Here is a 12,829-nt window from a genome sequence, read left to right on the forward strand (position 1 = left end):
TCATGCCACTAGGAACAGATTGCTGTGTCACTGATACGTACCTGCGTGCTTCCATGACCAAATGGAGTGCTGGATAAATTTGTAGCAATACTATGCAGGATAATTTCACCACTCAAGGATCCTGATGCAACATAGCAATCATTCCAATTGAATGACACACAAGTTATTTCCTCTCTATGATCCTGAAGAAGAAAATATGCAAGCTTTAATTTAGTACAACACTCATGTGCTCCAAGGAAATGTTGAGATTACAAATACTTCTCTTTGGTACCCAATCCTTCTGTGTCCACTACTGTGAAAATTAATGACACAATTTCTCATGATTCTAAAGGAAATACATTAAACAGTTGTACAAATTCTACAACAGGCTTAAAAGACGTTTTTTTTAAAAAAAAAAAACCCACATTCATAACCAACATGTTATGCTAGAATATTTTGGGAGGAACAGAGAAAATGTTTAATGCCTGCTGAACTCTGTTAAAGCAACCATGTGCACTAAGAATGTTGTTGATAATAATAGCAATTTTCATTTTTTTTAATTGAAACTAATCTGCAAGATAAATAATGAAGATGGCTAAAAAGTAAGAAGGCATCAAACGTCAACACAAAACCCTAAAGATACATCAAATTTAACCAATACCATTCAACAAAAGAGAAGATTAAGAGGAATGAAAATCTGCCTCTGAAGCATATAATAGGAAAGGTTGTTCCTGAACTCTTCTGTATTTACTATTCACCTTTAGCACAGAATGACCTATCTAATAAATATCTATCCAAACTATAGTGATGGGAGTTAAGCTTTATCAAAGATATTAAAAGCAATATCTAGCTCTGGTAAACTTCACTTTTCTAGATAGCGATGACCTTCACCCTCAAATTACTGAATGCTTCCTCACATCAAACAAATAGGGCCTCACTAATATCCTTATCCATTGGCCAGATCCTCCAAAAATATCAAAGACCAAGCTGCAATAAATTGGGACCTATAGTCTAATTACTTCAGACCAAAGTCTTCAGGCTCTAAAATGTAACAATATTTTGTAATAGAACTGAAATTATTCATCAATAAAGGAATATCCACACATATTCAAAACTGCCATTCCCAGAGTTTAGATAAAACATTTTCCAACATTTTGCAAAAACATTGTATTTTAACAAGAACTGCTTTTCTTCCATAGTGTTATTAATGATATTTACCTAACAACTGTCAGTCAGTCTTCCCATAATCCTAAATTTGCATACACATAAATGTCAAAGTATTATGTTCCCAGACAAACAGTTATTTAAGGGGAAATTCATTACCATTTTGCAATTATAGAAATCAGCACAGCAACTAAATTCTATAATCAAAGAAAAATAGCTACACAGAGATTAATAACAGATTAGGACGATTAACTGCCCCAAAATCCAAAAGACTGTAGTTAAAATCTTGTAACCATACTTTGCTTTTTTTTTCATTAACTATTTTTCCAAGCCCATCTAATATTTTAATTAAACCACTTACAACACTTTATATACATAAATAATGAAATAACGTACACTCTTGTGTACTGATACAGATAGTCCTCAACTTACAATCACAATTGAGCCCAAAATTTATGTTGTTAAATGAGAATTCTGTTAAGTGAGTTTTGCCCCATTTTACGTTTTTTCTTGCCATATTTGTTAAGTGACTCTGGTTTCCCCATTAACTTTGCTTGTCAGAAGGTCACAAAAAGATGATAACATCACCCTGGGACAATGCAACTGTCATAAATGTGAGTCAGTTATCAAGCATCTGAATGTAAATCACATGACCATGGCGATGCTGCAACGGTCATAAGTGTGAAAAATGATCATAAGTCACTTTTTTATGTGCCGTTGTAACTTCGAACAATCACTAAATGAACTGTTGTAAGTCGAGGACTACCTGTATATCTGAGGAATACTTTTTATTTATTTATTAGGTATAAAACCTTTCATCGAGGCAATGTAAAATAGCACTCCTTTCACTTCTATCTGCATAATAACTGTGAGGAGTAGGCAACGTTGTGAGAAAGGCTGACTGGCCAAAGTCACCTGATGAAACTCTATGGCTGAGAATCAACTTGAACCTGGATTCCCCACCCCCACCCTGGTATGAGTCCAACATCTTAAGCAGCATACGTTGCTACACTACACCACATCACTACAATTGTATATATCTCACTCTATGATGTGAGAAATTTATTCAGGTCAAATAAGAGCATCAAGGTCAATTAAAAGCATCAGATTTAGATTTAAGAAAGTGGACAACTTTTCCATCTCTGCAATAACTACATACTACTTAATTGTAAAGTCTGTGTAATATCTAGCACCACTTCTAGATAGCTATCATTCTGCTAGCCCAAAACCATCTGTGATGTAAAATATGAGTTACATTTTGATATTTAAATATTGGAGTATAAGCCTAAAGATTTACAGGTGATATTAATCTCATATATATTAACTGACAAAAAAAGACCATAATACAATATTGTATCTTACCTTAAGAGATCGGTGAAGTTTTCTATATTTTAAATCCCAGATATTAACAGTGCTATCAATTCCTCCACTTGCAATATACATTGAATTCGAACTCAAGCTTATACATGTTTGCTTTGCCTAGTTGGCAATAAATTAAAAAAAAAATCAAGATAATATCAACATCAATTTTAAACTAGGATAAAAAGTTAATACAATCTGAGGCACAAATATAGATCTGATTAAAATAAATGACATTTTGTATTTTAATGAAATGAAGAAAACAGTGTTCAACAAATATGACACAGACAAAATAAAATGACATCACTATGATGGATTATTCAATAGTTCGAATTTAATTTACCAACACCATAGCCCAAAATTAAAGTTAGCAGGGGCCAATGAAAGCCCATTGTGATGTTTTTCCTTTAATATCAACCAATTCGTTTCATTAATTAGATTTATATCCTGCTTTTCCTCAATGAACTTATGGAACTATACACTGTACTTTTTCCTTCTATTTTCCCCTCACAACAACCCTGTGGAGTAACCTGCCTGACAAAAAGTGATTGGTCCTAATCTATTCAGCAGGCTTCCATGATTGAGGTTGAACTTAGTCCAACACCTTAACCATTTTATTACTTTTAGAAGCAGAAAAATTAAAGACGAATTATAGTAATTATCTGCTCTTTCAACAATGTACTATTGTGATTGAACAATAATAATTGTTCTGGGTGCTTTTTAAATAGAAAAGAAGAATCAAAATATTTTAATTAAATAAATGATAAATAAATCAATCCAAATATTTTAATTAAATAAATGGATGTCTGAAATAAAATCATAGAACTAGTAAATAACAGTGTGTTTACTAAAATGTATATTGAATGATCCGTGAACAGTTTAATTTATATTGCTGAATAATCATCCATTCCCTTTCATTGCTTTTCTCTGCAGCCTTCACACTGTGAAGAATTTGAAGCAAATTATACATTTCCTTTGACAAATGAAAGTTCTGCCTTTATAAAAACAGACACCACATAATTGTATATGAGGCTGGAAACAAATCATTTTCAAATTATTAATAACTGTAAGTAGGTGAGTAGAGTCATAATACGGCAACACCAAGCCAGTGTTAGCCAATCGCAAAATAGCTATGCTGGTTGGTGCTTAAATAAGAGGCAATCAGAAAATCTTAAGTTTGTAGACTAGAAAGTTATTTTCCTCCAGAATATTTTTTTTCAATGAGAAGCGAGTTTCACAATGTTGTGTTAATAAAATCACATCACCAGGAGCTGAGCTTAATTCAAAAGAGCCTGGATGGCTTTCTATAGAACTTAAGCCAGTGGATGTAACATAAAAGGCATTGTTTTGGGAATACCACTGACAAAAGACCATTCACTCTGAAATGTGTACTGGTTCTAGATACTATCAGAAAGATCTTAACAAGAACAGAGAAAAGAAAATTTCATAGTTAATAACAGCTTTTTTTTCTGTATATGTTTTATTTGAAGTTTTCCTTTAACAACCAATATATTTTGTGGACAGCGTAATGACTGGGTCAATACATTTTTTATATAGTGCTAACAATAATAATACAATTACATATACATAGTTTTAATCTTCCTACTTCTAACCTTAAAATGCTCATTATAATTATAATATTCTTATGTATCAATGTGTATAATACTATTTTCCCAATTTGTACTTTTCCCCCCCACTTGTTGGGGTTCTTCCATATTCACTTCTTTATCTTTAAACAGTACTATTCTCTCTTTATGATTCTTTATCACTTTATCCAAAAATACATTTAAACATCAATTACATTTCTTCATACAATGTGTTTGTTGACCCGTTAAATCACTAATATTTTAATATTTTAAGTATTGCTCAAGTTCCACCACATTTTCAATATCTCAGTTTTCTATAAACACCAATAAAACCAATTATTAATAAAATTTAATCAGTCCCGGGATTATATCTAAATCCTCTGAATCTGTAGTTCTTAAAAGCTATAAATTCCAGTATATGTTTTGCACATTGTTAATCATAATACGTTTAAGTATACCTAATCATAGTCTTCCACCTCCTAACCTTATTTGTGGTTATAATAACCTAACCTAACTAACCTAACCTAACCTAACCTCCTAACCTAACCAATATTTGTGGTTATAATAAATTCTATTATATATCTGTATATGTGTTACTATTTTCCCAATTTATACTTTCTACATATTTCTATTAGTTTTTAATACAGTCACAATATTAGAAGGTATTATATCTCTATCCGTCACTTCTCAGCCTTTTTAGAATTTCATCATTTATTGACTTTTTGGTTATTCTTTTATATTTCTCTCTTGGATTCTATGTTTCTTTCTAACATTTTTACATAGACTGAGTGTCCCCTCTGCCTTACCCTTTATCTCCTTCTGCTGCATCATTTGGATGCCCATCCATAACTCTTTCATTATTTGGGGGAAGTCTTCTTTTTTGTTTTCTCTCTGTTCTATTGTAAGGAATTAACTATTCAATTCTTAGTATTTATTTTTACTGTCTTTTCAGTGTTTTTGTTTTCTTGTAACTTATTTTGATTTATCTCTTCCACCACTCCTTCTAATTTCTCATTTGTCTTCTGAATATTATGTTCAACTTTTCCCACTATTTGTTGAGGATCTTCTTTAATTTTGAAGGCAGCATTATTAATGTATTCAGAATTATTTTAACGCCGCAGGTAATAATAGCCAATAAACACAGATATAGACAATGGGAATTATGATTACACAATTTACTATAATTTATTACAATTATAAGAAACAGCAGAAAATTCTAAGTTCCAAAACTGCAAAGAATCAAGACAACATTGCTTTTAAATGATTGCAACTCTTATGTCCAATAAGTGATCATAAATCTTATATATGACTTGTTTTAAAAATGGATTAGAACAGATTAGAAAGTAGACTTATTTCAGCCATTAATAGCTGAGAGAGAGCAAATTATTGTCCAGGTGTGAACAATATTCTAAATTGGAATTAATCTAAAATTGAAGAGCTTTCTAATCTCTACTAGTGCTCATTTAGTAATGAATACTGTATTAAGGAACAGCAACAATTGCTTCCTGGATTGTTTACAATATTTCTTTGATTTGGAGTACAGATTTTGTTCTAGACCAATCCCTGTGAATTAGCTTTGCTGCTATTATATTCTTACATACAAGTAGAGACAATACTTCCTGTTTTTCATTTGGAACATTCTGTGCTAAGAGCAGCAGGTCTTTTTCCCTTACTTTTTATTTTGGTGGAAAGGAGAGTAAATAAAATTGTCTTACACATATAAGTGCCTTATGTTTTTGAATTCTATTCGCAACAAAAGTGCCTAGAAGTGCAACAGTGGTACCTGATGTATATGCACCCTTTAGAGCAGTGGTTCTCAACCTTCCTAATGCCGTGACCCTTTAATACAGTTCCTCATGTTGTGGTGACCCCCAACCAGGGGTGGGTGCTAAATTTTTTACTACCGGTTCTGTGGGCGTGGCTTATTTTGTGGGCGTGGCTTGGAGGTCATGTGACTGGGTGGGCGTGGCTAGCTGGTCATGTGACTGGGTGGCCATGGCTATGTGTATAGGGAGTACTCAGAGGGCTGAAAAAAGTCATTTCTGACAGGTCCTCGCACTTTTGACTGGTCCTCACACTTATGACCATCCTCACATTTATGCCTGTGCAGCATTCTTAACAACCATGTCACTCATTTCACAACTGCTTCTCTTCAACATGGTGATAAGATAGGGCAAAAAACGTAAAAAGTTAGGACAGTCGTAAATTCGAGGACTGGTCAAAAGTGCGAGCACAGTCAAAAATAACTTTTTCAGCCCTCTGAGTAGTCCCTGTGCACAAAAGGACTACCCAGAGGGCTGAAAAAAGTGATTTCTGACAGGTCCTCGCACTTTTGACCGGTCTTCGCAGTTATGACTGGTCATCATTTATGCCCATTGTAGCATTCTTAACAATCGTGTCACTCATTTCACAACTGCTTCTCTTCACCATGGTGACAAGATAGGGCAAAAGCGTAAATTGTGAGGACAGTCATAAATTCGAGGACTGGTCAAAAGTGCGAGGACCAGTCAAAAATAACTTTTTCAGCCCCCTGAGTAGTCCATATGCATAAAAGGATACAGCAATAGAGAGGGAGGAAGGAACGGAAGGGAAATTAGAGTAGGAGAGAGAGGGAGGAAGAGAGGAGGAGAAGGAGAAAGGAAGAGGAAGTAGGGAGGAGAAGAAGAGGGGGGGAAGAGAAAGTAAGAAGGAAAGAAAAGACAGAGATGGTAGGTTTGAGGAGAAAGATTGCTGTACAATAAAAAAGATGAAAGGGAAGAAAGCCAACCCCAAACAAATATAAAGATATTAAGATAAAGAAAGAATTGTTAAACTTTAAAGAATAAAAGAGAACAAATATGAATAAATAACAATAATTAGAAACACATACAAACATACAATGTATTTTCTTTGAACAGAGTATTTGGCCGGTTCACAAATTTAAACAGTGTTTAGTCATTTCAATTAAATTTACAATTTCTATATTTCCTTTTTGCCATATTTATTCCTCATCTATTTTTGTAAAAAACCAATATTACCCTTCATCCTCATCTCTAATCTTAATCAAATTCAATTTTTCCCTTCTATTCTATATTATACCCCTTCCCATTGTCATCTATTTTTATATCCATCCTCATATTTGTTAATTATGTAATATTACAGTTGTTTAATATAAATTCAACATTTTAATATAAATCAATTAGTTATATAACTACCTTTTTGTATATTAATCAATATGAACATGAATATTCCAATTATTTCCATGCAATTCAATTTCTTACAAATCAATTATATTTACCAATAATAATAAATAATAAATAATTTCCTCCATATATTCCTCCAAACCACAACTTAACCATTTCTGCTTTCAACACAATATACAATTAATAGTATCTCAATTATTACAATTCCCTAGTTAAATAGAGCTTTTTTTCTTTTGTGTTTTAAAATCTTGAAATCTCCTCTTTTTCCCTAAATTTTCCATTGTTTGCACCTACCTTTTTTGGTGAGGAAAAAGAAAAGAAATCTGACTGCCTAATTTTCCAACGTTGCAGCAACAGCAAAGCCAACAGCCTGCTTTACTTTCAGTTTTGTTTTTCAGCATAGCTAGGGGGAAAAAAATCTGCTCCAGCAAGCAGCAGAGCACTGAGCAAAACAGCTGAGAGCAAATCAGCTGAGAGTCGGGAGCCGATCTAATCAAGAGCTAATTAGCCTATGTTGAAGCTCCGCGGGCCAATAAAATTACAAAAAAACACCGAACCATTTGTTAAATTGCTGGCTCGCCCACCCCTCGCCCACCACTATTTATTGGCAATAAATAGTGGTGCGGAGGGGCAGGGCAAGGGGCGGGGTGAGCCAGCAATTTAACGAACGGTTCGGCTGAACCCCCTAGAACCGGCAGAATCCCACCACTGCCTTTGAAGCCCCGCGGCAAGAATTTAAAGTTTAGCCATCAACCGGGGCTCCGGAGGCAGCAATAAATTGGGAGTGGGTGGGGTAAGCGAACGGCCGGAGATCCAACAGAGGCAGAGGGTGAGGGTGAGTGAAGGCGTGGGGGGGGGCAAGAGAGGGCTTTGGTGACCCCTGTGAAATGGCCATTTGACCCCCAAAGGGGTCGCGACCCCCAGGTTGAGAAACGCTGCTTTAGAGTAACCATATTTTTTCAGGCCCTTTCTATTATTGCTGTATGATTTGGAAGGAAGGTGTTACTATAAAGAATTGCAATCAGATGCTACATTCATGACCCTGCACATTCTGAAGCATCTTTCTGGAAACAAATCCAAAACATGACTATGAATTTATATAAATATATAAATAAGCATTATGTATTTTTGAAACAGAGAACAGATAGTAAGTAAAATTCATTTATTTGTAAATCTTATCAACTGAATCTAGAGGAGGTTTACTTTCAGGAGAGCATAGATTATCAGGAATATTATAAACAGTTACTGGGAATTTGGGAACTTGAGTACATATAAATAGCAATACATTAAAAGACGACTTTTTAAAGCTGTTCTACTTACCCCTTCAGCTAGTTCAAAGAGTGGAACTGGTTTTCCTTTACAATTTGAAACCACAATCTTATCACCAACAGCTGTCGTTGTTACCAAAAAGTTATCTGAAGTAAGAGTCATGGAACACAACATGTGCTTTTGTTTACGCAAAATTGTTTTAGTTGGGAAGAAAACCTCTTTTAAGTAGGCATTTAATCACATGCATTTCCAAATTAGAGAACAGTACATTTTCAACAGTCATTTTCAAAAAGATATAATTTATTTTGACAATGACCAATAATCCCAATAATCAATAGGTATCCTGTCCATTCCAACACTGCTTATCTCCAGTAACTGCTTAAGAACGAATAGACGAATAGACCACAGTGATAACAGTGCAGGTGGCTAGATTCTGTGCAGCAGTACTGGGGATTCGTTGGAAACACGTGATTAATATATCATAGCTATTTTACACAACTAATACAGCAAACCCTTCTGTATTTAGATGTTAGGATACTTTATTTTTCTTATTGGAAATGGTACATTATAATGTCCTTACAGCTATGGCAATATGCTTCAATGTGAAAAACTTTATATTTAAAAAACAATCTTATGCTTATTTAACCAAAAAAAAAATTATAGGTTATAATTCTGCACATGACTTTTTATTAGATCTGAAGCTTGGGTTTATCCAAACATAAGGCTTTTTAAAATATTAGATTTTGCCTGCTTCATTATAATAGATTTTTTTCAGATTAGATAGAAACTCCAACTGTTTATTGTGATTGATGATTCTTATTAGATTAGTTGCCTCTGCTAATTACTGAGTATTGTTTTGATTTTAATAATGGTTTCAACATGTCAAATTGATATAAATCACTTTTATATGTGGCATTAATCTAATGCTATCTCAAAAATTCTTAGCTTTTATACAGCTTTTAAATATATTTCTCTTTTGTTCTTTTTCTTGCTTGCATTTTCAGATATTTATAATGGGGAAACAGCTGGGCTAAAAACTTGCTCCCTAAATATTTTTTGAGCCAGTACTTTAATAGCAGAAACTCAAAAGATACATCCAAGTTTTAACTATGAAGTTTATTGGTGAATGAGCAAAGAACTCCAAGCATGCAACAATTAGATTGCCGTTTCTAGTTCAGGGATCTCCTTATACACAAAGCTTTGTGCGCCATACCACAAAGGACTTAGAACTTCAGCTTTGAAGCATTTAACTGATACAGGCACATAGTTATTCCTATCACAGCTTACCTATCTAGTTATTGCATTGGAAGTTCACGGTGAGGTTTGAGGGTTTTTTTTCATTTTTTCATTGAACATTTTTCAGGAGGTGGAGACTGAAAATAAATGCTTTTTAAGACCTTTACCTTTTCAATTTCATTGTTTTTAATTTTTCAGATAAGCAGGTGATCAGTATACCACATAGCTCTTTGTGAACACTGCAACATGTTCTATGTTGGACTGCCCTTGATAGGAGTTCATAAAATTCTGTTGATCTGGAACACTGCAGTCGTAACATTGAACCAGAAAGATTAGGAAAACCCATGGCAACCCATGATACCAAGACACAAGTAGGTTGTTTTTCTGGCAACCTACTTGTTTCCAGGTAGCATTCATTTAGAATGGTACTAATTTTAGAAGGTTTAGCCATCCCTAATTCTGCATACAATCAGGCCATCTTCAATGTGCAATATTCCTGTTCTCCATTAGTTTAACAACAACCATTTGGCATTTCAGGTATACAAAAGTAACCAGAAAATGTCTGGCAATTAAGGAGGCAGATTATTTCCAAGTGGTTTATGCTAAGCAAGTAAACTACAGAAATTGGGAAAGCATTTCTAAATTATTAGATATGTCTTGTATTAAGTACAGGGCTCACTACCATAATTTTATAAATAAACCCTCTCCTGGCATGAAAACTGTTACTACATAAATTTTATCCAAACCAAATAATAAAAATGATACTGTAAAAAATATTTACTTTCAATATCAAGGAATATCCTTCTCATTCATAAGAAACAACAAGTTGAACGAGAGGGAAAGTAAGACTTTATCCAGACATGTCAGTTCTATGCTGAACAGGCCGTCCATGTCATTCTTTGATATTGCTATAACACAACAATATGACTCTATCAAATATGGTTGAATAAACCTGGTAAATAACATTCCACCTAAATGAATTACTCAAATTAGAAATGTGTATGAACAGCTAAAATGACAGTTGAATTAACCTTTTATTTATTCATTTATCCATTCATATATCATTTATATATTCTGTTTTATAGCATGTGCGAAGCACTTAGAGGAGTTTGTTCTTGTCATTATTGTTGTTAAGGCCACTACTCTATTTCCTTCATAATCTAAAGTAGTTTTGCAAGACAACAAAAGCATGGAAAATAACATGGAAATGTTTTAAGGACATATTCTAATATACAGTATGTGGCTTCTTCAGAGCTCTGAACAGAAGTTAAATAGTTATACAGGTAATCCTCAAGTTATGACGGCAATTGGAAATGGAATTTCTGTTGCTAAATTATGTAGACATAAAGCTTAATGTCAGGTAACTGCATTGCTTAGTGACAGTAACCCCAGCACTCCCCTTTGCCATTGTTTTACAAACTCCACTGGTTAGTTGAGGGCTCACCCCCAGCCAAGCCATTGCTTCTTGATTCCTCCCAGTACAAGCCTCAGTTTTTCCAAATAAGGGACTGCTTTCCCTTCAACTCCACCCCACTTTCTTGTCCTTTTGTCGAACCTGCACTGTGCCTTGTAAGACAGCAAGCAGCTCCAGAACCATGAAGCTTTGGGTTACTTGCTATCTTGTGGCTCAGGGGTTTCTTGGTACACTGTGGCTTTGGGGCTGCAGGAAGCCTTTGAAGCACAATTCAGCTCAAGTCTTTGGGAAGAAAGCCTTCTGTGTCTAGCAGCTGCCAAGGCCAGGCCAGGTGTGCTTGGTCAGCAGTGAGAGCCAGAGGATGGTGAAGGTGGGCTGGAGTGGAGGAGCATGAAGCAACCAGATATAACAGTGCAGAGAACCAAAAGGCAGAGATGAGGGGATAATAAGCAGGTGCGGGAGTTGAAGTACTCTTGTAGTCGTAAGCGCTAAGTCCCTAAATTTTTATCATACACTGCAACAAGTGTCACTTCAAGAACCAGGTATAAATACCATTTGTTTAGTGCTGCCATAACTTCAAACAGTTTTGTTGTAACTCAAGGACTACCTGTATTTTTGTTTAAGAGAGAGAAAATTCACTTTAATATAAATTCTTTTTTCCTTTGCCAATGGCAACAACTGAGATATGGAATTCCTTGTAGAAAGAATTTTGAATGGCCATATCTGAGGTGTCATAAAAAAGCAATTAGGACAATTGCTATTAATCAGTATACTATACAGAAATACAGTTTCAGATACTGAAACAACAAAGGATACTGTTGCTACCCCAACATACTGAATTAACTGGGTGAGAAGATGCATGTGGACTAAACTGGTCCACAACAGTTATAGAAGACGAATCCCATATTTTAACATCATCATCTCCTGAAGAAGCAAAACGGACACCTTCCTGCATCTCTACACCTGTAAAGGAAAATTAAAATTATTACAAATATGTTTTAATTAAATATTATTCTACCTGACAAACTAAAAAAATGTGGTTTGTTGTACGTGAGAGAACGATAAACTTATAAAGTATAAATAAAATTAATACAAGTTGTGACATACATTTGTTGCCAGATATTATCAACAGACATGTTTTTTATTGCCACGATATAGTGGGGCACATACAATTATAAACAAGTACCATAAACCTTATCATCTCAGATTAATAAACCTAAACATAAATTCTTGTCATTAATAACAGCAAAAAGATGTCAAATATTCAACAAAAATATTTTATGATCTTACTTTTGTTACGCTCCAATGCTTCCAAAATTTAATTTCTAAAAACAGTTAATTGGAAAAAAGTGAATAAAAAATCTTTGAACTGGAGCCAAATTTGATAACTAATGAGTTGCTAAATCTCTCTATAAACACTACATTTATAACCTGCTAAATTGGGGAACATCAAGTGTTTCAGGAAAGAAATACTACCAAACAAAATAAAACTACAAAAAGTCTGTTCATGGTGCTAGTTAAAAATGTCTTTCCTTTTCTTTATAAACAAATTCAATCACTTTACATAATTGCTAAAAAAAATCAATAAATGTTCATTCAAACCACGACTGAGTTTAAATATAATGATAACTCATGGTTCA

The 12,829-nt window shown here is 34.1% G+C and overlaps 1 protein-coding gene across 1 annotated transcript in view; it reads right to left on the bottom strand.

Moving 5' to 3' along the window:
* Nucleotides 1-12,829, bottom strand: part of NEDD1 (NEDD1 gamma-tubulin ring complex targeting factor) — a 45,060-nt gene that overhangs the window by 25,626 nt on the left and 6,605 nt on the right. The window contains exons 2-5 of the mRNA XM_034402918.3: nt 12,006-12,152; nt 8,591-8,685; nt 2,506-2,622; nt 42-182 (exon numbers count right to left, since the gene is read on the bottom strand). Coding sequence (XP_034258809.2) covers nt 42-182; nt 2,506-2,622; nt 8,591-8,685; nt 12,006-12,144 — 492 coding nt within the window. The 5' untranslated portion in view covers nt 12,145-12,152. The remainder of the gene's footprint in view (nt 1-41; nt 183-2,505; nt 2,623-8,590; nt 8,686-12,005; nt 12,153-12,829) is intronic.

Source organism: Pantherophis guttatus, chromosome 7 (assembly GCF_059756535.1).
Source record: "Pantherophis guttatus breed Tessera chromosome 7, ASM5975653v1, whole genome shotgun sequence".
Taxonomy (NCBI): domain Eukaryota; kingdom Metazoa; phylum Chordata; class Lepidosauria; order Squamata; family Colubridae; genus Pantherophis; species Pantherophis guttatus.